The following is a 25,304-nucleotide window of genomic DNA, read 5'->3' on the forward strand; positions in this document are numbered from 1 at the left end:
AGAGCAATTTTTTCCTCCATATTCTCACTGTATCAGACTATATGAGCCATAAAGCCTGATGATAGTCAACAAAAAACACATATGGTGTCAATTTAATTTTCAAATCAAATTATTTCCTTGTGTCTCTTTTCCTTTTCACACAAGAAAATCATTTGCACTCAAATCAGTATTTCATATCAATATATTTATTTACCAATTACATTACTTTTTTGTAAGTAAAGTCTGACAGGTTTCATGCCAAAGGTGTAAACATCAACACAACATCATCATACGTTAAAAAATCAGAACATTCTTGTTTCAATAACTACATCCGTTTCAAGCCTGTCAATCATAAACAAGTGGGCGGGTACAAACACACAGGGAGCGCTGTGATTGGCTGAGTGAACTATTCCTGGTCCTTCTCCTCTCCGTGAGTGATGATGTGGACCAGATTGCGGTAGTCCAGGTTACCTGCAGCGTCTGGAGGGAACGCAGCGAACATCTGCTCCATCTGAAACAACACGCAGTCAGTGGTCCTGATACTGTATCCACGGCAACCATCAACCATCAACCATCATAGTACATGTGTCTCACCTCCTCAGCAGAAAACCGGTCGGCCTGCGTGGTCAACATCTCAGTAATACTGGAGAGACACATCAAGAACACAATGGAGAGAACATTTAACATAATGCATGATGCATAAACATAATACATTTAAAAATAACATAATGCATAAACATAATACATTTTTTAAAATTATTATTTATATATATATATATATATATATATATATATATATATATATGTGTGTGGGGTGCGTACATATATATATATATATATATATATATATATGTATATTGTAATATATAATGTTATTATTGCATTTTTACATATTATACATATTTACATATTATTTACATATTAATTATTTCATATTTTAAATTCTTTGAATTTTCATACTACACATAAACAACACTAAATCAAAATGATATATTATAATGATATTATATATTATAAAAATATATAAAATTATAAGTCTTAATTTAATATATTACTGTATGAAATTATAGAAACATCAAATTTACAGTATTAACTCCATCGGACTGAATGAAATTGATGAAACCTACATATTTCTTTCCCACGAAACAACGTCAAAACAACATAAATATACTCTGAAAAATGTTCAGACAAAATAAATTCATTTTACTTATTTTATTTCAGTCTTCTAATGTTCATTTAGTTTCAACTGAAGTGCTACAATAACCTAACTGAAACTGAAATAAAAAACTACATAAATGTAGTATAAAAATATAATAATGATCAAATATAATAAATATAATTATTACTATAAATATAAATACTTATAATTAATATTAATAAATATGACAACAACATAAAAATAAAACTTAAGTTAAATTCAAAATATTAACAGATAATATAGTAATCTATAAATGATACTAAAATAAAACGGATAAGAACATGAATATGGGTCATTTATAGTGAAAATGCAAAGTATTACTTAAAACTAAACACAATAAAATGTATTATTTTCAGATGAAAAAAGTGATACATTTTTCGTGTGGCATTGCTTCGTCAATAGACAAACTTATTCATGTTTAGCAACAAAATTCAGTTCCTAAAGTCTGTGAGGTATAGGAAAAAGGCTAAATATATTTTTCAAACATTTTTGACACTAATATAAATTCATAGATAATTTAATGAAAAGTATTTTTGACACTTAATGGTGCTCCATACATATCCGAGTCAAAAATTATCTGAACACGAAATGTGTAACCATTTTTTAAATGCTTATACAGTAGTGGTCAGAATTATCGGCACCCTTGGTAAATATGATCAAAGAAGGCTGTGAAAATTAATCTGAATTGTTAATCCTTTTGATCTTTCATTTAAAAAATTCACAGAAATCTAACCTTTCATTGGATAATAAAAACTTAAAATGGGGGGAAATATCATTATGAAATAAATGTTTTTCTCTAATACACATTGGCCACAATTAACAGCACCCTTTTATTCAATACTTTTTGAAACCTCCATTTGCCAGTTTAACAGCTCTAAATGTTCTCCTATAATGCCTGATGAGGTTAGAGACACCTGACAAGAGATCAGAGACCATTCCTTCATCCAGAATCACTCCAGACCCTTTAGATTCACAGCTTCTTCTCTTCAGGTCACTCATGTTCTACAGGGTTCAGGTCAGAGGACTGGAATGGCCAGCAGAAGCTTGGTTTTGTGCTCAGTGACCCATTTTTGTGTTGTTTTTGAGGTTTGTGTTTGGATTATTGTACGGTTGGAAGATCCAAACATGGCCCATTATAAGATTTCTAACAGAGTCAGTCACTTATTGATGTTTATCTGTTGGTATTTGATAGAATCCATGATGCCATGCGTCTAAACAAGACGTCCAGGACCTCCAGCAGAAATATAGGCCCACAACATCAAAAATACAGCAGTATATTTCATTGTACACATGGGGTACTTTTTATCCCTGTGTTCACCAAACCCATCTTGAGTGTTTGCTGCTAAAAAGCTCATTTTTCAGTTTCATCTGACCATAGAAGCCAGTCCCATTTGAAGTTCCAGTCGTGTCTGATACTGAATATGCTGGAGATTGTGTTTGGATGAGCGAGGAGAATTATTCTTGAAACCCTCCCGAACAACATGTGCTGATGTAGCTGCTGTTTGAGACTCAACTATTTTCTGCAGTTCTCCAGCTGTGGTCCTTGGAGAGTCTTTAGCCGCTCAAACTCTCCTTCTCAGCGTGCATTAGGACGATATAGACACACGTCCTCTTCCAGGCAGTTTCATAACATTTTATGTTGATTGGAAATTCTTAATTATTGCCCTGATGGTGGAAATGGGAATTTTCACTGCTCTAGCTCTTTTCTTAAAGCCACTTCACTAATTTGTGAAGCTCAATTATCTTTTGCTGCACATCAGAAATATATTCTTTGGTTTTCTCATTGTGATGGATGATTAAGGAATTTGGGCTTTGTTTTCCTCCTATTTATATTTCTGTGAAACAGGAAGCCATGGCTGGATAATTTCATGTTCATAATCACCCTGGAGTGCTCAAAATTGTGAATATGAATGGGAATATACTTCGGAGATATTTTACTCATAAGAATTTCTAGGGGTGCCAATAATTGTGTCCAAAGTGTATTTGAGAAAAAATTTATTTCATAATGATATTTCCCCCTATTTTAAGGTCTTATTATCCAATGAAAGGTTAGATTTTTGTGATTTTTTAAATAAAAGATCAAAAGGATTAACAATGCAGATTCATTTTCACAGCCTTCTTTGATCATATTTACTAAGGGTGCCAATAATTCTGACCACTACTGTATGTCTTAAAAAATAATTATTGTAAAAGATCTGAAGAAAATTAATGGTGTGTATTTTGAGGGTCTTAAAGCATTTTTTATTTTTTATTTTTTTAATGTATTTCTTCCGGGTCAGAACTGACCCAAATGCGTTAAGAGGGTTAATTTGTTTCTTAATACACAATCACGTATATTCATATGCACGTCATTCAAAAGACAAAACAACAATGGCCGAGTGTTTGTGTTTCTGAGCTAAAACAGCTCTGATAACACAGATCAAACACAGAACATCTTACTATTCCTTCTTCAGGATTCCCTTCCCTTCAGGATCGAACACTTTGAAGGCGTTGAGGATGGTTTCCTCTGGATCAGCTCCTGCAATCAAACAAACCTCCATCAAACTCTCTGATTCACAATAAAAGGCCTGAACAAAACATCACCATCTCCAGTTTGAAAAGTTCTATACAGGCAGCAACTTCATATCTCACCATTGATTTTTAATGCAGTAAACTTGCTTTTCAATGTTCAAGATCATGCTAAAGTCTCATCTCTTGAAAACCTGCCTTTGAGTTTCTCTCCGAACATGGTGAGGAAGACGGTGAAGTTGATCGGACCCGACGCCTCCTTCAACATCTCATCAATCTCCTCCTGCTTCACATTGAGCCGGCCTGTTACAAGACAGAACAGGGGCATGATGGGAAATGTGATTCAACACATGTACTACACTGTAAAAAAAAAAAGTTGAGCCAACTTAAAATTTTAAGGCAACAAACTTCAGCAGATTTTTGAGTTTTCTCAACTTGTTGTTTTAAGTTTATACAACAAAAATTTGAGAATCTCCCACAAAAACAAGTTGAGAAAACTCAAAAATCTGCTGAATCTGGTAAAAAATGTTTTTTTTAAGTTCGCTCAACTTTTTTTTTTTTTACAGCTCACTAGTTGCAATCAAACCTGACCGAATCTGAGTTCCTATTTCTGTTTTATATTTCCTATAATTTTACTATCTATACATATTTTTTAAATCTTTAATATATATATATATATATATATATGTGTGTGTGTGTGTGTGTATATATAAAATATATAGAAATATATCAAATAAAAGTGGCTATATCAGAGTTTTTAAATCCGAGTTTTACCCATATAGAAATGATTAAAGTTATTTCCTGTAATTCAACTATTTAACTATTTTTAAAACTTTTTTAAATATATAAAACATAAAATTATAAAATATATATTAATTAAAATAAATTATTTAATTATATATAATTATTAATATAATTTAAAAATAGGTAAAATATGAAATAAGTTTATATATATATATATATATAAAACTGATTTTAAAAAGTTATTTCCTGTTTGAATATATATTTTTTAAATTTAATAATAATAATACTATATATACATATATATACACACACACACACACACATAATATAGTAATTAATATAATTAAAATAAAATATGTAAAATGTAAAAAAATAAGTATATGAAATATATAAGAATAACACACACAAACATATAATATTGTATTAATAAATCGAGTCCTAGAGTATTAAAAGAGATTGAATTAATCTATCCACCTTATTCTTCCCATAAGAGTGTGTGTAAATTCTATGTGTCTGGCTTCTGGTGTCATCTGCATCCAGCTATTTTTAGCTGTACAAACCACTCGTTTTGCTGCTTGAGATTGCAAATTGGTGTGTCTTACCATATTATTTTAATGTATTATCTTAATTATGAACACACTGGTTTGTAGTGCAAACAGTTTTACGGTTATTTCGTTATTTCCCTACAGCAGCTAATGAACCGGAGGTCTCACACATTCACAGAAAACGGCTTACTTACACGTTGAACAATAAGGTGGATAAACGCAAAGTTTTGAAGAAAAAAAAAAAAACACACAAGATGATCACAGGCCAAGTGAAGAATCTGTTAACGAACTTTGCACGTTTTACATGTTTATTTTCCTATGATCTCATTTGTCTTATGAAGGTAAAAACCTGCCAAACCAACCCAGAGCTGCAAACGTGTCCCTCAGGTCATTCTTGTCAATGAATCCGTCTCTGTTCTGGTCCATGATGGTAAACGCCTGCAAATAAACCCAGAGGAACACGTCACTGCTCAGAGGGTTGTCTGAGACGTCACAGAGGCTCAGATCCTTGTTAATCTGAGGAGAAGCGTTTGAGATATCTGCTATTGTCCTCCACACACCCTGGCAGATGGACAGTGCCACACATGTGCCAGTTATCCTGATAGAATTCAGTGAATCCAGTATGTTAAGGAGCGTCTCTATAAATACATATATCAGCCCTCAATAGGGATCAGACGGGAATATCAGATTCCACAGGAGCTTTACAGAAACACACAAACAATAGCAGCTGCGCTCTTCTGCTCACCCCAAAACAAAAATACTGCCATGATGAAAGTCCAAATTTAAAATGGATCTACAATCATGTTCACTTTTGCGTATTTAAATTTGGATAAAAAAATAACTCAAAGCTGTTTGGACTGGATGTGAGAGATTAGCTGTTTGGTGTCACTGAAAAAGTCTTTTTGCTTGTTTGTTTCAATCTGAGGTTTTGTTAAAATGAGTCCTGTTTGAGAAGAAAGAGAAAAAAAAAAAAAAGAAAAAAAATCACATATAATCTATTTAAAATTCCTTAAAAAATTCCAAATGATATCAAATATTTAATTCTTAAAAATATTTAAATTATATAAAATAAAACAATACTATATATATATATATATATATATATATATATATATATATATATATATATATATGCAATCTATATTTTAAAAATATTATATAAAATAAAACTACTATATATGTGTGTGTGTGTGTGTGTGTGTGTGTGTGTGTGTGTGTCTGTGTAGATTTATTTTATATAATTTAGATTTTTAATTGATATAATTTTGACACATTTGCCATTTTACAGTTATATATATAAAACATGTTTTGAAAAAATCTTTAAAAAATTTGGATTATATAAAATAAACGTTTACGATATATATTGCTATTATTTATAATCTATATATATATATATTTTTTTTAAATCTAATTCTAATAGGCCTATAAAATTTCTAATATTCTAATATAATTCTATAGAAAATGTATATATGATTTTATATATGTGAATAGCAACATAATTTGGGTCTGTTCCTCACACAAAGCATCATAAGACAGAGGTCATGAAATTTCATATTATGAAACTTTTATGTGCTAGTTTTTTGGGTCTTTTTTGTAGTCTGACAGCCACAGGTTTGGAAGCACATGATGGTGAATAAATGATGACAGAATATTAATTTGGATGACTATCCCTGTAAGGATGCTGGTTAAGGTGAGACAGAGACAGACATGAAGGAACGTGATCAGACCTCCTTGAACTCCTGGATCTGAGCTTGTTCAAACATAGAGAAGACGTTGGAGTTCGCTCCTTCGGCCGCCCTCTTCTTTGCTTTCTTTGGTGCCTGAAAAACAACCAATCAGGTTATCTTTAGTTAGACACGTCTCGAGCTGTTTCCTAAAGAACTAGTTTTTGCCAACGTCTTCTTATTCAAGCTTTAGTATGAAAAGCTGCTTTAAAGTTTAATTCACTCCCATGAATCAGATCAAACTCTGAATGAATCAGTTAACAAGGCAGATTCAGAGATTCATTTGAAGCATCACTCAAAAGTCTTACACATTTTAAGAAAGCTTGTAAAAAACATTTGCATGACCCAGTTTGCATGTTAATATGAAAAAATGGTCCATATTGACTTTTCACAAGTGTTTTATAAATAAAATCGCATTGTGGTGAATTATAAGATTAAAGTAAATGTAGGCCTAAATAAATTTAACAGAAAATGCACTGGTGATTTTCTACCAGGACACACTGATAGAAATTTAATGTAGAAATAATTTTCATTTAGGAATTGCACAATTATAGTAAATGTCACAATTAATTACAAAGAAATGTCAATTAACGGTAAATTAAACATTAAATTTTTATGAAGAAAGACTGAAATAGTTTTTTTTTTTTTTTGTGCTCCAATAATGTTTTATTTACAATTTTGAAATTATAATTTTATAAAAAAAAAAAAAAATGTAGCTAAATATTGCTGTTTGTTATATATTTTTATATTGGAGCATAAAATAAGACTGATTAAATATGATTATTATTTGTATTAATTTAGGTGGAAAACACAGTGGGATAATCTACCTTGATTATTTTAATTCGATTTTCATTGCTTCAGTTCTTATATTAAACATTTAAAAAAGATTAACACACCAAATGAGGTGCTAACAGTTAAATGAACTCAATATTAAACTCAAAATGTACTCAGAATTCACTAGAACATTTTTGGGGAAAAAAGGCACATTATTAGGACTATGGATATTATGGAAAATAATATATTTTTGGAAATTACACAAAATGGTCAAATATCATCTCAAAATGGTCCAGCCGATTAATGGCGCTGGCCGATATATCGGTCGATCTCTAATTAAAATCTGGCTCAATCAAATGCTCTCAGCGCCGGTGATTCCCGAAGCATCTCTAAATCCCGGTGAACCCGGCGTTACTCACCATGAGCGCTGCTGGACGGAGGAGAATCTCAGGAGATCCCGAGTGCAGCCGGACAATAGGGCGCGGAGGAACTGCCTTTTGTAGATCAGCCGTGCTGTTGTCTACTGGCCGATATAAATAACACATGCCCTGTTTAGGAAGTGACAGGTAGATGATGATCCCTCAGACACAGACACACACAGCTCAAGGTCCATTGTGATGTGGTTTAGAATGACAGGACGAATGGAAGAAGCGTTCAGCTGTTTGGTGATGTACCTCTCTTCCTCTGGAGGTTATTTCAGGGTTTGCAGCAGAGCTCAGGAAAGTTCAAGTATAGCCTGTGGATGATCATATCGTTCATGCGATTTCTACATTTGTTCCATTTTCTGCTTTCTTTCAGCAGTTCATATAGCCTAATGTTATAACGCGTTGAGCATCATTTAGAATTGAATTGAAAACGCCTCTCAAACTCTCATTAACTTGCATTGTGCTGGTATTTATGGAAATTGCTCACGGAATTAAATAGGGCTATAAAGGGGTTTTCATCTCACAATTCGGACTTCGTTTCTAACAATTCTGGGATCAATTAAATGTAGAATTCTGACTTTTTCTCACAATTCTGAGGTTATCTCTTGCAGATGTTTTTTTTTTTTTTTTAATTCCGCCACAAAATAATAATAAAAAAAAAGATAATTGCAACATTTTATTTCACAATTCTGACTTTTTTTCTAGCAGTTCTCTGAAAAAAAGAATAGAATTGAGAGATACAAATTCAGAATCCTGAGGGTTTTTTTTTTCTTCACAATTAACTACGAGTTTACATATCGCAATTCTATTTTTTGTTTCCACCAGAATAAAAAATAAAAAGGTAATTTGCGACTTTATCTCTCACAATTCTGACTTTGGTTCTTACAATTCTGAGAAAAAAGTCAGAACTGCGGGATATAAATTCAGAATTCAGATAGAATTCAGTTATCGCAATTCTGTTTTTTTCCTGCACAATAGTTGTAGTTTTTTATTTCACAATTAATTTTTTTCTGCACGATTCTAATTTTATTCACAATTCTCACAAGTTAACATCTCACAATTCCGACTTTTTATCTCGCAATTCTAATATCTCACAATTCTGAGAAATTGTGAGGAAAAATTTAAGAATTGTGAGATAAGAAGTCGCAATGAACTTTTTGCTGAAAAGTAGCTAATTACAATTTTTCGAATTAAAATCGCATGAAATTCAAGCTTTTAATAACACAATTTATTTTAGTATGAATTACCCACAAACAAGTTCTCATAGAACATATGGGTAGAATTTAATATAATTTGAATTTAATAACTTGTATTCATGAGCGAAGACTGACGGTAGACGCAGACGCGTTTATTTTTAAGATAAAATGACCATAAACATTTTAAAAGGGAATAAAAATGTCCATTGCAGGTATAGGCTATAGCGTCCAAAACAGAATGTAGCCTAAAAATAAAGGCAAATGTTTTTACAGGTACAGGTAAGGGGCGGGTCCGACCGACGCACGTGACGCGACGCGACGCGACGCGACGCGTGCTTCCTTCATCACCTAGAAACGGCAACGCTTGAGTCCTGGATTTTCGAGGGAAACCGTCGCACATGCACAGGGAAGAAACGGCTCTCTGGCTCGGTATTAAACGGTATTTAGCTCCAGGTGAGACTAATTAAACACCGCCAGCGACCCTCCTCTCACACACACTCTGATCTGAAGAGGTGTTCACGCCACAATATTTATATGATAAATTAACTACAATAGACAGAACGACAGGGGGGGGGGGGGCCTTTGACAAAATCCTATAAACAGCCCAAACTCTTATAGATTAACATACAAATTAAGATGTAGCCTATATGCAAACCAATGTATTTGTGCTTTTGTGATTTTATTTCAATAATTTTTTCTTTAATATTTCTATTATCTATAAAATATACTTAGTTGTTAACAGAATCATTGTTTCAGATTCAAACTAATGACTCTTTCTCCTGTGAAACACAACAGGAGATGTTTAGTGTAATGTTATTAAAGAATAACCTGACCTCTCGCTCGTTTGAGGCCTGTTATTGATCATTGATCAGTTATTGATCCGTGTGAGGTCTGCTTTTGGATTTTGAGGTGGACTGATGCGCATGATCTTCTTTGTTAAGAAGGAGATATTGTTGTCCTGTTTTCCTAAACATTTAAGCAGAAAACAAACCGTGAGAATATGTTTAAATATTAAAATATGCACATATTGCACATGCATGCACATATTAAAGTGGCTGTATTTTCATAATACGTGCTACACATAAAATATGCATATTTGAAACCAAAGCTTTTCAGATTGGTAACATTAATTTCTCAGTTCATATACTACTGATGAAATCCTGGTTATATTTAATAAGAGAGAGTTTTGTTAAACAGTCTCAGGACCAGCAGAAATAGATGTGTCTCAAAATTTTATGACATTTTGTGTAAATATAGTTTCATGCTGTTGTGGTTTAGTAATATAAAGCCACCGAGCAGATGCTATGTTGTAAATGATCAGGTCTGTTTTCTGGGTCTTTCTTTATATTCCTGAAATCAATGCTGTGTCCTGTGAGCTTCAAATCAATCATCATGATCAATAAAACCAATAGAGACAATCGATATGTCATCTGTGACCCTCATTAAAACAGCTTACCAAAACAGATTTCAGATGTGGTTCAGATTTCATATGCGTTTGAACTGATGACAACATATTAGATATGAAAAATGAAATATTGAAATGATATGTGAATTATGTTTGGAATGGAATACTGCACACAACTTAATAATAAAGTGAAACAATATAACAAACATTAACAATAAACAGTAGAATGTATCATTCTATCATTTCTAATATTCTATTTTTGCTGTTTCATGTTTTATATTATCTTAACATGACCTCAGTGCATATTATATACAGCATGAATATTAATATTCCTTTGGATTGCTGTGGCAAAAATAGTAATATTATGCCAGTTTGCTCTTCTGAATTCAGAGTCGATCCATAAATTCATAAAATCACATCTGCGCACTTTAAAACACTATTTTAAACTATATTTTGATAATATTTGTAGACATATAATAATTATATTTTATGATATATTTTATGAACTTTAATGGAGAGAGCAGTGATAGTTTAGAATCATTTTTGTTTTATTTTTCTGTTTTCATTTTTAATTTCAGTACAAGTTTTAGTAATTTGTTTGTAATTTTATTGGCCTTTCTTTTTTATGTCTATGTAGTTTTTATTGTAAGTACGTCAAGTTAAACTAAACAAACGTGAGAAACTAGTTTGAAATAAAATAAGTTTTTTACAATTTATTTTTCGTTTTATTTCATTTATTTTAAGCAATAAATATGTTTTTTTTAAATGGTTTTAGTATGCTATAATGGCACTGGCAGTGACCACATGGAATAACGGCACTTTTATAAATGAATTTGTCACAAAAAAACTGAAATGGTGATCTCGAATATGCACGTTGGCATATGCGTGCAGCTGAATGCATGTCTCCTCTAGATTGATTGATGGATTGATTGATTGATTGATTGATCTGGTCTCCTCCCCCGTGATCTATTGATGAATTGATGGAGCTCTTTGTTTGCAGGGGTATTGATTGGCTGTGTTTGTCCCTCCCCTCGTCTCTCGGCTCTGGTCTGATGTTAGTTTGCTGAAGCTCAGCGTCAGGAGCGTCTCTGCATGGAAATACAGTCAAATCAAGAGCGGATCCACAAACACATGGTGAGCGCTGCTTCAGTTTCATTCAGGGCTCGAGGTGTTTTGATGCTGCATATGTCTGTCACTTTGATTATCGAGTCAGTTTCTGGGTATCTGTACAGTGTTAGTATTAGGGAAATGTGTATTTTAGATGCTTTTACCCTGTGGTTTAACCACTTTGTCGTTTCTGTGAGTGTTTGCTTTGTCCGTCGTGACGTGATCATGTCCTCCAGCATGATCTCAGATGCTTCAAAGAGCATTCAGTCTGAAAATCTGAACAAAGAGTCACATGATCCGTGAAACTCATTTACTTGCATTTGATTAGTCATATTGAAACTGTGCAAATTTCTTGTTTTATCAAATCCTCATAATGCTAAAAATGACTTTTAGACCTCGCTGTAAGTAATGAAATATTTATGTATTAATTTAATCCTCATTTAAGCATTTGTCATTTTGTGGCATAGTTTGTGATCATCCAAGTGTAAAATATTTATTTATTGGTTTGTTTATCATTTTTTGGTACAATATTTCTATGCGAGTCAAAGGTTAAATCAATGCAGACAGAATCTGATTGCACTGACCTACATTGATTTTTTTCTTCTTCTTTGCATCTTTTCAATAAATGTTTGACTGAAATCACAAACATAAACATGTGGAAAAGAGACGATTCAAAATATTTTAGTTTCTGTCTCCCAGCAACAGTCTGAATTACAGTAATGTGTCATATTTCCATACTAAAGCAGTGTGATGTAAACCAAGGTTATTAGTTTTGTGGCTTTAGTGAATGTTTATTAGTTTTGAGCTCATCTTTCTGTCTGCTGTCTTCATCTTTACAGGATCTGTGTGTGTTTACTGCAGCGTCACCAACGTAAGACTTTCTTAACTCTTATAAAGACTTTGGTAAATGTCAAACCTGAGGCATGTTTACATATTTTAAACAAAAGTATATTACTAAATATAAATGTGAACATACTCGATATAAACATAAATCATTTCAAATGTAAATATAATACCAAAATATAAAATGTAAACATACTAAATAGAAGTGTAAATTTAAATATAAATATATTACTAAACGTAAGTTAAATATATACTGTAGGCATACGTAAATAAATATATATGTAAATGTACTAAATATATTACCAAGTATAAACGTAAATGTACTACATAAATGTAAATAAATATAAATATATTGCTAAATGTAAATGTACTAAATATACTACTTAATATAAAATGTAAACAAATATACTGAATATATCACTAAATGTAAATGTACTACATATAAATTTAAATGTAAATACTAAATATAAAATGTAAATACATTTTAAATATACTAAATACATTAATATAAAATGTAAATGCACTAAATTTGCTACTTAATATAAATTTAAATATATAAATGTATATATACTTAAAATATTGCTAAATGTTCTAAATTTACTTCTAAATATAAATGTAAAAAAAAAAAAATGTAGACACTGAATATATTGCTAAATATAAAATGTACTGTATACATGTTAATGTAAATATACTACTAAATAAAAAAGTTTGACTGGAGATTTGAAAGGATTTTAGTTCTTTGATTTAATTGAAGATGGTAATGAAGCTCGTCTGATCTCGCTGGTTTGCAGCTCTGCTGATTTGGAGACGATGGTTGCGATGAGAGATCGTGACATTCATCGTCTGGAACAGGAAGTGCGACGACTTCAGCGTCTGCTGCAGGAAGTCCAGGAGCGAACGGCCAATCACGTCGCTCTGCTGCAACAACAACTGGCCAATAAATCACAGCATATAGAGGTAGAAACATTTCATAATGAGGAGCGGTTATTAAAGACTCGTTTACTCACACTAACGTCCCATCTGTTCGTTAGAGACTTCAGGCCAAGTTACAGTCCCAGCAGGACTACGAGAAGATCAAGACCGAGCTCAGGTAGTACACAAATATATGCTCTCCTCCAATAATCTGCATGAATACAGTCAGAACGTCTCTTTATTGTTTATCTTTCAGGACTCTTCGAGCGCTGATGCAAACTACAGATGTAATTTCGGTAAGAGAAACACACTTTTCACTTTCTTATATGTGACCCTGGACCACAAAACCAGTCACAAGGGTCAATTTTTCGAAATTGAGATTTATACATCATCTGAAAGATTAATAAATAAGCTTTCCATTGATGTATGGTTTGTTAGGATCGGACAATATTTGGCTGAGATGCAACTATTTGAAAATCTGTAATCTGAGGGTGTGAAAAAAATCTAAATATTGAGAAAATCACCTTTAAAGTTGTTCAAATGAAGTTCTTAGCAATGCATATTACTAATCAAAATTTAAGTTTTAATATATTTACGGTAGGAAATTTACAAAATATCTTCTTTACTTAATATCCTAACCTAATGATTTTTGACCTAAAAGAAAAATGGATAATTTTGACCCATACAGTTTATTGTTGGTTATTACTACAAATAGTGCTACTTATGACTGCTTTTGTGCTCCAGGGTCACATATACTATATTTATATGGCAGAAATATTAATAGTATGCAATTCTGAATTCAGTCACTGAGATTGTGCTCTGAACGGAGCTGTTTGCGGGCAGCGCCACCTACTGGTGACGGACGATTGTCTTAAACTCACATCAGTTGTTTTATTCTCTCTCAGGTGTTTTCTCCTCCATCTGATGTCAGGAGCGTCTCTGTTGATAACGGTGAGGGTTTCATCCACTTCACAAATGTTTTTGTCAGCCAAACTCCTTTAAGCTCAAATATTTACTTGAAGTCTCAAGATTTGAAGTCAATATATCAATAATTTAATAACACATTCACATGTTCACGGTTCTCTGATATCAGTTATTGGTCACCTGACATGCAGGTAAATACATAAAATATAAATAAAAAAAATAAAAAAATTAGATTTAATAAAACAGTGTTCCATTTTGATTTTTAAATGATTTATTCTCATTTTAATTCATTTCAACTTAAATATTTAGGCTTTTTTTTTGGTGTTTTATTTTGATTTTCTTTTATTTGTAAATCATATATTTGAATTAGAGTTTATTTTTAGTAAGAGATTTCTTTATTTGTTTTATTTTAAAAATGTATTTTAATTTCAAATTTCTAATATAATGTTAGCTTTTTAGTAAGTTTTATTTTCAGTAGTTTTGATTTTATTTAATTATTCTTATATTAATTTATTTCAAATAAAATTTCAGCTTTTTAGTGTTTATTTTGTTTTTAGTTTAGTTATTCATTTTAATTACAAATTAATCTTTTGTAAGTTTTATTTTAAAATTCTTGTAATTTATTTAAAATAAAACATTTTTTATTTAAAATTCAAATAAAACAGTTTTATTTTTAGTACTTTTATTTTTAAATTAGTTAGTCCAATTTTAAATTTTGTTTTAGTATTTTATTTTGAATTGTTTTTATTTCAAAATTATTTATATATATTTAAATGTACTTCAAATAAAATATTTGATTATTTACATTTTTATTTCCGGCAACTCTCAAACCCGAGTTTGAGAAAGCCTTGTATAATGTGACAAGTTTAAACTGAACATACAGTCTATTCTGGCCTAAAAAAAAAAAAAATCTATAGTATAGTCTAATTCACATAGAAAGAGATAATACAAAAATAAACTAAAACTAAAAAAAACTTTATTTGCTTTATAAAAAGTGTAAAGTATGTGTTAGCAATGCTGTTATATTCTGATGTGTTAATACCTTTGCTCATTGACAGATCCTGTGATCCAGAAAGAAACGCCGGAGTTTCATCACTCCACTGGGAAAGAAGAAGCCCTGAACGAATCTTCCTCGGTCATCTCTGGGTCGCCAGCATCATCTTCATCATCTCTGAGCGTCCAGAGCTTCATTAAAGAGGAGACAGACTCTGGTGAAGATGAGCAGGAGTTTGACACGGCTCGATTAGCTCAGCAGGTCAAAGAGGCTCTTCAGCAGCTGAACATCGGCCAGCGGGTGTTCGGTCACTATGTGCTCGGCCTCTCTCAGGGAACCGTCAGCGACATACTGGCCCGACCCAAACCCTGGAGCAAACTGACCAGCAGAGGAAGAGAACCCTTCCTCAGAATGAAGCACTTCCTGTCCGACGAGCACAGCATCCGAACGCTCAGCGCCATCCAGGAGAGACTGAGAGGTGGGAGGATGCATGGATAGATGGAGGCATGGATGGATGGATGGATGCATGGATGTTTGAATGGATGAATGGATGCGTAAATGGATGGATGCATGGTTGGAGGCATTGATGGATGGATGGATGCATAAATGGATGGATGGAGGCATGGATGTTTGAATGGATGGATGGATGCATGGATGGATGCATGGATGGATGGATGTTTGAATGGATGCATGGGTAGATGGATAGATGAATGGATGGATGCATGGATGGATGGATAGATGGATGGATGCGTGCGTGGATAGGTGATGGATGGATGCATGGATGTTTGAATGGATGGATGGATGCATGGGTAGATGGATAGATGAATGGATGGATGCATGGATGGATGGATGCGTGCGTGGATAGGTGATGGATGGATGCATGGATAGATGCGTAAATGGATGGATGCATGGATGTTTGAATGGATGGATGGATGGATGGGTAGATGGATAGATGAATGGATGGATGCATGGATGGATGGATGGAGGCATGGATGGATGGATGCGTGCATGGATAGATGCGTAAATGGATGGATGCATGGATGTTTGAATGGATGGATGGATGGATGGAGGCATGGATGGGTGGATGGATGTTTGAATGGATGGATGGATGCATGGTTGGAGGCATTGATGGATGGATGGATGCATAAATGGATGGATGGAGGCATGGATGTTTGAATGGATGGATGGATGGATGGATGCATGGATGGATGCATGGATGGATGGATGTTTGAATGGATGCATGGGTAGATGGATAGATGAATGGATGGATGCATGGATGGATGGATAGATGGATGGATGCGTGCGTGGATAGGTGATGGATGGATGCATGGATGTTTGAATGGATGGATGGATGCATGGGTAGATGGATAGATGAATGGATGGATGCATGGATGGATGGATGCGTCGTGGATAGGTGATGGATGGATGCATGGATAGATGCGTAAATGGATGGATGCATGGATGTTTGAATGGATGGATGGATGGATGGGTAGATGGATAGATGAATGGATGGATGCATGGATGGATGGATGGAGAGCATGGATGGATGGATGGATGTTTGAATGGATGGATGGATGCATGGGTAGATGGATAGATGAATGGATGGATGCATGGATGGATGGATGTTTGAATGGATGGATGCATGGATGCATGGATGGATGGATGGATGTTTGAATGGATGGATGGATGCATGGGTAGATGGATAGATGAATGGATGGATGCATGGATGGATGGATGCGTGCGTGGATAGGTGATGGATGGATGCATGGATAGATCGTAAATGGATGGATGCATGGATGTTTGAATGGATGGATGCATGGGTAGATGGATAGATGAATGGATGGATGCATGGATGGATGGATGGAGGCATGGATGGATGGATGGATGCATGGATAGATGCGTAAATGGATGGATGCATGGATGTTTGAATGGATGGATGGATGGATGGAGGCATGGATGGGTGGATGGATGTTTGAATGGATGGATGGATGGATGGATGGATGTTTGAATGGATGGATGGATAGAGGCATGGATGGATGGATGGATGTTTGAATGGATGGATGGATGGATGTTTGAATGGATGGATGGATGGATGTTTGAATGGATGGATGGATGCATGGATGGATGGATGGATGGAGGGATGGATGGATGTTTGAATGGATGGATGGATGCATGGGTAGATGGATAGATGAATGGATGGATGCATGGATGGATGGATGCGTGCGTGGATAGGTGATGGATGGATGCATGGATAGATGCGTAAATGGATGGATGCATGGATGTTTGAATGGATGGATGGATGGATGGATGTTTGAATGGATGGATGCTTGGATGGATGCGTGCGTGGATGGGTGATGGATGGATGGATGGATGGATGGATGGGTAAGGATGGATGCGTGCGTGGATGCATGGATAGATGGATGGATGGATGTTTGAATGGATGGGTGATGGATGGATGGATGTTTGAATGGATGGATGCATGGATAGATGGATGGATGGATGGGTAAGGATGGATGCGTGCGTGGATGGGTGATGGATGGATGGATAGATGGATGGATGGATGGGTAAGGGTGGATGCGTGCGTGGACAGTAAATATTGCTTGTGTAAATAAGCTTGTCTGTGTCTGGGTCTTGTTTCGGTGCTGCTGAAGGTGTCTTCGTGCCGTGGGTTGGTCCTCCAGACAGGAGCTCAGATGACGTGATCAGGAACATTCTGGATCAGAGCCGTCTGGAGAGTCAGTGCAGCCTCATATCTCTGATCTCACTTTTAAAACAATTAATTATTCTTTGTAAATAATTTATAGAGAGTTATCACATCAACATTTGGGATTTAAATATGGTTAATACATTTATGTTTTAAATTTTTTAAAATATGCTTTTGCATGATGGAATATTATAAGTTCCATTCTGATTTGTGTGATTTCTAAAGACCTCTTAAACAGTCATTTAAGTCAATAGTTTTTGTCTAATTTGAACAAATTTAGTGAATTCAAAACTTTGATTAACTGAGGTTCATTAATATATGAAGTTTAGTTTCAGTTGTTTTAGTGCATCAAGTTAAACTAAATGATAATGAAAAACGTTGCCTTGGCAACTATCTGAAATATCTGGGGGGTCTCTCTCCTCAACCACCAACAGTGGTATTAACTATAATAACCCTATTTAGAAATGTTATCTTGGCAACTAACTAGAATAAATAGGTTTAAATGGAAGTACTAAAATTACCTAAACTAAATGGAAATAAAAATAACTTGGAACTAAAAAAAACCTTATTATGTTTCAGGTAGTTGCATCATTTTTAATTTTGGAGAGTCATTTAGTTTAAATTTAAGTACTAAAAATTACAACTGAAGTTAAAAATAAACTATATATATATATATATATATATATATATATATATATATATATATATATATATATATATATATATATATATATATATATATATATATATATACACACACACACACACACACACACAGTATATACTGTGTATATATATATATATATATATATATATATATATATATATATATATATATATATATATATATATATATATATTGAATATGAGTATATATTCGATTTAACATTTATTTTATTTCAAGTAATGATTTATTTTATTTTATTTCTCTAAGTTTTAGTTAACCATGATTAGAAATGTTGGTCAAACTAAACAGAAATAAAAATTAAAGCTACAGTGTGTTTAATAACATTAAAAAATATTGAGCAAATTCAGTGAATTCAAAATTTGCAATGCTAAGAAAATCTGAAGATCACCTGAGATTCATTCTTTGGTGTCTGTGGTGTGTTTCAGTGCTGGATGATGATGATGATGATGATGATGATGAAGGCAGCAGATGTCAGCGCGGTGGAGACACGTCAGATGACGTCATCAGGAACATCCTGCAGCAGGCCAAACATGAGACGCAGACGCAGACACCTGCGATGAACGACGCACCGGTCCGGCAGGAAGAGGAGGATTATGGGACACTGGAGTCCGGCGTTCAGTCCCTGGCTGATTTTGTCCAAAACATCATCCAGAAGGTCAAAAGTGAAATATATGAAGATACTGAGCCCTCAGTTTCTCCGTCCTCTGTGAGCCGCTCGTTCCAGACGCTTGCAGCGGATCCGGATCAGAGAGCGCAGGGGTTTAAGATGGAGACGCGTCAGAGACCTCGCTCCTGTCCCATCAGCAGCAGCTGTGAGCTTCAGTCTCTGCATCTGGACACGTTCAGCATCACGCAGAGAGTCAAAGAAACTCTCACGGCCAACAACATAGGTTTGTGTTCACCGCGTTTAAAGCACATGAACAGAAATCAGAGTTTGTGCTCTAAGCAGTGATTCCTCGGGTCATAACTGATCTAATGCATCATTTTCACCTGCTGGAGCAGAAAACAGGTGAAAAAAATCCCACAGAAGCACAGTGAAGGAGGAGCATGAGCAACATCTACAGACCAGAAGCATTTATTGTTACAATTAACTAAAAATACAATTATTAAAATTCAGTTTCATAATATAATTATTTAATTCAGTAATTTAAATAAACATCAAATAAAATATAAATATTAGATGAAAAACAAACTTAAAAGTCTTTAACAAAAATAAAATTCTATTATTAAAAATCATACTTTATTTTAGTATGATTTTAGATACTTTTAATCATATATATATACGGTTTTCAATTTAATTTTAAAGTTCTAATAATTTTGCTGTGTGTAACGGAGCCGACGAGACGAATTGAGAGGCGTACGGATCCATATGCAAAGCTTTATTCTTAAACATGGTCAAAAAACAGGCACGGTTCTGCCAATGGCAAACAGGTATGGTACAGGCAAGACAAAAGAGAAATCCAAAGAGGGGCGTGGTCGATCGACGGCTAACAATATCCCGGGGGCTTGACAAGAGGGGTAATCCAATAACAAGAGTAGTCCAGGCAAGGTGCAAACATAGTCCAAACAACAAGATGAGATAAATCCAAGACAGGCAGATAATCAGGTAACAGGCAATCACAAGACAAGACAAGACTAGACTAAACTATGAACTGAGACTAGAACTAGGAACTAGACCAAACTGGCTCCGTAAAGTGCTACCACTAGGAGACTGATAAGCACAGACAATACTCAGCAACTTGAGCAGGATCTGAGTGGGTGTTATATAGTGTGTGTAATAGCTTTCAGGTGAGCGTGTGATTGGTACAGCTGTGTGTAATCAGTGCAATGGATGATGGGAAATGCAGTCCAGGGTGATGTGTAACAGTCTGTGTGGTGTGAAAGTCAATATAATGGAAGGGCGACCTCTGGTGGCAATCGGATGGAAGGTCATGGACCAGATTCGTTACACTGTGTTTTTGTATTTTTAAAAATTTCTATATAATTTATTTCATATAATTTTAATTTTAGTTAAACTAAATGAAAATGAGAAATGTTGTCTGGCAGCTAAAAAAATTAACATATATATTTTTTTTAATATTAAAAAATATAACAAAATAACAAAATTACCAAAAATAAAAAAAATACAATTAAAATTAAAACAAAAAATATATAAAAATAAAGGCTAATTTAAAATATTCACATGCTTTCACTTAATGGATATGATCTAAAGAAAACAGTCAATTATCATAAATGGACATGCAATGTACCAACAATTTGATTTACATTTGATTTAAAATTTCCATACTTTATTATTTTTTTTTCATTCATATTTTTTTGTTGTTAATTTAATGTTTAAAAAAAGTAAAAGTAAATCCTGATCGGCCAAACTTCTTTTTTTTTATTAAATAATTGTTGGTTGTTTGATAACTACTTATGCAAGTTTACAAATATTCAGTTTGGTTTGGAGACTAAATGGTAAAGAATTATATGAAAGTTTGCTAATAAAGTCTCTTTTGGTGACTGATGAAGTTAAAAAACTATGTCTGAACCTAATTTTTACATTACAAGATGTTTTTGTATTTATAATATCATATTTCTAAAGAAAATAGTTGAAAAATATAATTATCATCAATGGGTATGAAATGTACCAAAAGTTGTACATTCACATTTACAATGTATAATCTGAATTTTTAATTTCTATGTAATAGTGGTGTTTCTGATTGTTGTTGTTCTGGCAGGTCAGCGTGTGTTTGGTGAAGAGGTTTTGGGTTTAACACAAAGCTCTGTGTCTGAACTGCTGTCGCACCCCAAACCCTGGACTAAACTCAGTCTGAAGGGAAAGGAGAACTTCATTCGGATGCATCTGTGGCTCCAAGACCCCCAAAACATCCAGAAGCTCAACGCTATGAAGAAGATGGACCACAGAGGTAAATGTGTGTTTCATTGACTCGTCCCAAGTCCATCCGAGATGTAGATGAGTTTGTTTCTACATCAGATTTGGAGCAATGTGTCGCTGCATCAGTGTCTCAGCAATGGATGCTCTGCAGTGAATGGGTGCCGTCAGAATGAGAGTCCAAACAGCTGATAAAAACATCACAATAATCCACACCACTCCAGTCCATCAGTTAACATCTGGAGAAGACAAAAGCTGAAACACATCCAGCATTAAGACGTTTATAACTAAAATACGTACGAGGCCATAATTCATAATAACGCTTCCTCAGGTGAAAAAGTGCATCTGCTGTTGTCTCTCACATCAAAATGCAGCCACATTTGTGATCCTGGACCACAAAACCAGTCATAATGGTCAATTTTTCGAGATTTATACATCATCTGAAAGATTATTAAATAATCTTTCCATTGATGTATGGTTTGTTAGGATCGGACAATATTTGGCTGAGATACAACTATTTGAAAATCTGGAATCTGAGGGTGCAAAAAAATATAAATATTGAGAAAATCACATTTAATGTTGTCCAAATGAATTTCTTAGCAATGCATATTACTAATCAAAAATTAAGTTTTGATATATTTACGTTAGGAAATTTACAAAATATCTTCATGGAACATGATCTTTACTTAATATCCTAATGATTTTTGGCATAAAAGAAAAATGGATGATTTTGACCCATACAATGTATTGTTGGCTATTGCTACATTTACATTTACATTTATGCATTTAGCAGACGCTTTTATCCAAAGCGACTTACAGTGCATTCAGGCTATACATATTTTTTTTTTTTTTTTTTTTGGGAATTGAACCCACAACCTACAAATATACCCGTGCTGCTTATGACTGCTTTTGGGCTCCAGGGTCACACATTTGTTTAGAGCTTTTCACTGGAGGAAGTGTTATTATGGATTATGGACTCGTATTTTAGTTAAAAACATCTTAATGCTGGATTTGTCTTCTCCAGATGTTAACTGATGGACTGGAGTGGTGTGGATTATTGTGATGTTTTTATCAGCTGTTTGGACTCTCATTCTGACGGCACCCATTCACTGCAGAGCATCCATTGCTGAGCTAAATTTCTCCAAATCTGATGAAGAAACAAACTCATCCTAATCTCGGATGACCTGAGGATGAGCTCATTTTCATTTTTGGGTGAACTGTTCCTTTAAACGATCCTCATTAGCATTAAGTGTCTTTTCTTTCGCAGCTCGTCTCAAACGTGCTCTGATGGGATCAGACTGTGCTTCACAGAGGTGGTTGGATGTGGGAGGACAGGGGTTTTGTGATCGTTGGGGACGCTGTGAGGCGATGAAGAGGCCGCGTGTCATCCTCAGCGCTCAGGAGAGAGATGCGCTGATAGCGGTGTATCAGACAGAGCCGTATCCGTCTCAACACACCATCGAGAGACTCGCAGCACAGCTAGGCCTGCACACCAGCACTGTTAGCAACTGGTTCTACAACTACAGGTGAGTGACAGCTTGATCTTGGAAATTAAAAAGAGTTTAATCCGGATCATGGGCTTGTGAGTTGATAAAAAGCTAATAATTCAATCAAATGTGAAATTAAAATCAATAAATGAGAAATATAACTGAAATTAAAGTGCATTTTGGGAAGCAATGTGCGCTAGGCTCGCTTTATGTACACATTTGTGCAGTTTCCTGTGGATAGAGGTTTACAGCATTTCACCAGTATACAAAGACATAATAAAAGCTTGAAAAATTGAATGTTTGAAAACAAAGACTTTATAACACAAATATAAATGTTATTGTAACTTGCAGTGCAAATAAAATGATTATTAGACCTATAATTAGCGAATATTCTTTTTTTTTAGATGACTGGACAATTGTAATTTTCAAAAGAAATATATTACTTTTATCATTTTTATAATTAGTTAAAACAATAATATACTGATATTAAAAATAATAAATATTATTTTAAATATTTTATAATTCTTAACATATATAATCTATATAATGTGTGTGTATATATATATATATATATATATATATATATATATATTTTACATTTAATCATTTGGCAGATGCTTTTATCCAAAGCGACTTATATGAGCTTATACATATATCGTTATACATATATTATACACATAAATATATGTATGGAAACATATTAATATATAAAAAATAATAATAATAAAAATTAAAAGAAATTATATATATATTATAATATATACACACAATTTATAGGCAAATATATTTTGTATTATATAAAATGTATAGAAAAATATATTAAATTAATATATTGACAAATTAAACCTAATACAAAAGAATTCTAAAATAAAAACAATCAAAATAAAACACTAAAAATGACGTTAAATTATTGAAATAACTTAAAATCTCAGGTGTCTTCAAGTAAAATGTTTGGGAACCTTGATCTAGACAAACTAAACTAAATTCTATTTTTGGTGCAAAAAAGAAACAATAAATAAAATTCAAGGGAAAAAAATGATTATATGAGCCCTTTAAACGAAATAAGTGTAAATAGAATAAATGTAATTCCCAAACGTTTGCTTTCTCTCTCTGTTAACAGGTCTAGAATTAGACGAGACGGTTTTTCTGAACCAGTACAAACCAGAACATTTCAGAATTCAACCGGTTCTAGTCCGGTTTCATCCAGTTTAGTCCGAGTCAAACAGGAGCCCAGTGATGGGGAGACGGAGGAGGACGCAGATCTGCAGAGAGAAGAGCACAGTCACGTCTCTGTCGGCGTGCAGTCCGTCTCGAGGGTGAAGAGAGAGAAAGATGAAGATCCCTGGACTTCACCTGACCAACAATGCAGAAAAACCTCAGGAACATCACGAGATCTTCTCCCTGCTTGAGCTCTAAATGTGACCATGACAGTCTTTTTTTATTCAGATTTTTTGATCATTGATTGATAATTTTATTTAATGAAAAAGTACACCCTGATTGGCCAGATTGGTCTATTTTTTTTTAGTATGACTGAAGAATAATTGTTGGTTGTATATTTGTTTGGTAACTACTAATGTACGTTCATTTATATTCATTTTGGTTTGGAGACTAAATGTTAAACAATGATATGAAAGTTTGTTAATAAAGTCCCTTTTTGGTGACTTAAATAAGATTCAGACTTCAACTTTTGCTTTTATTTGTATTTGTTTTGTTCCAATTATGTTGTTGAAAAAGTAAATAAATATGTTTTAAATAATAAACAATGCCATTTTATTAAAAGAATATATCTCCAATATACTGCCAGTGATTTAACTCGAGATCAAATTAACTTACAAAACAAACAAACAAAAAAGTACATACATTTACACTTAAGTGAATAGAAATCAGCACAATTAAAAAATCTTAAAAAAAAAATAAATTGCAGAAAAGTTCTAAACACTGTATTAAATTGATTTATTTTTTTAATTAATAAAAAAATAATAAATAAATACATGTGTATTAATTATTAAGAATTATTTATGATTTTTAAATTTACATTTATCGAACAACAATTGCAAAAAGGAACCTTGCCAAGGGATTACAAAATACATCAAATAATCACCAACAATAGATCAATTCTACACACACACACACAAAACATAACAAATTGAGAAGAGTTAGAAATAAACAACAACACAAACAAACAAACAAAAAAATCATCTGTATCCAAACTCCGCTAAAGCCAAAACAAAACGTTCGTCACGTGACGCGCTCGCCCACTGCGATCGTGCGT

At 33.5% G+C, this 25,304-nt stretch overlaps 2 protein-coding genes across 3 annotated transcripts; one reads left to right on the top strand and one right to left on the bottom strand.

The window, feature by feature from the left end:
- Window positions 1-175: 175 nt before the first annotated feature.
- myl2a (myosin, light chain 2a, regulatory, cardiac, slow) lies at window positions 176-8,208 on the bottom strand. Its single transcript, XM_058777528.1, has 7 exons — window positions 7,892-8,208; window positions 6,702-6,794; window positions 5,337-5,412; window positions 3,884-3,988; window positions 3,617-3,695; window positions 574-622; window positions 176-490 (listed from the first exon to the last, which is right to left on the bottom strand). The coding sequence occupies exons 1-7, from the start codon at window positions 8,015-8,017 to the stop codon at window positions 386-388; spliced, it is 633 nt and encodes a 210-aa protein (XP_058633511.1). The 5' UTR covers window positions 8,018-8,208; the 3' UTR covers window positions 176-385.
- A 1,215-nt stretch (window positions 8,209-9,423) lies between these two features.
- cux2a (cut-like homeobox 2a) lies at window positions 9,424-24,794 on the top strand. Of its 2 annotated transcripts, none has more exons than XM_058777526.1 (13): window positions 9,424-9,546; window positions 11,499-11,632; window positions 12,445-12,476; window positions 13,240-13,405; window positions 13,480-13,538; window positions 13,617-13,656; window positions 14,266-14,311; window positions 15,343-15,756; window positions 17,930-18,013; window positions 19,096-19,560; window positions 21,391-21,579; window positions 22,813-23,071; window positions 24,153-24,794. In XM_058777526.1, the coding sequence occupies exons 2-13, from the start codon at window positions 11,591-11,593 to the stop codon at window positions 24,439-24,441; spliced, it is 2,085 nt and encodes a 694-aa protein (XP_058633509.1). In that variant the 5' UTR covers window positions 9,424-9,546; window positions 11,499-11,590; the 3' UTR covers window positions 24,442-24,794. The 2 variants fall into 2 exon arrangements, with proteins under 2 accessions (XP_058633509.1, XP_058633510.1); XM_058777527.1 differs by having other exon boundaries at window positions 9,472-9,546; window positions 11,558-11,632.
- Window positions 24,795-25,304: the final 510 nt, after the last annotated feature.

This window comes from Onychostoma macrolepis, chromosome 05 (assembly GCF_012432095.1).
Source record: "Onychostoma macrolepis isolate SWU-2019 chromosome 05, ASM1243209v1, whole genome shotgun sequence".
NCBI classification, from domain to species: Eukaryota; Metazoa; Chordata; class Actinopteri; order Cypriniformes; family Cyprinidae; genus Onychostoma; species Onychostoma macrolepis.

Coding starts and splice junctions, on each gene's coding strand:
- cux2a (XM_058777526.1), top strand. CDS start 11,591: ATGGAAATACAGTCAAATCAAGAGCGGATCCACAAACACATG. Junction 15,757..17,929: donor CATCCAGGAGAGACTGAGAG/GTGGGAGGATGC, acceptor GTGCTGCTGAAG/GTGTCTTCGTGCCGTGGGTT. Junction 18,014..19,095: donor GGATCAGAGCCGTCTGGAGA/GTCAGTGCAGCC, acceptor GGTGTGTTTCAG/TGCTGGATGATGATGATGAT.
- myl2a (XM_058777528.1), bottom strand. CDS start 8,017: ATGTGTTATTTATATCGGCCAGTAGACAACAGCACGGCTGATCTACAA. Junction 6,795..7,891: donor TCCGTCCAGCAGCGCTCATG/GTGAGTAACGCC, acceptor GTTGTTTTTCAG/GCACCAAAGAAAGCAAAGAA. Junction 491..573: donor ACCGGTTTTCTGCTGAGGAG/GTGAGACACATG, acceptor GTGTTGTTTCAG/ATGGAGCAGATGTTCGCTGC.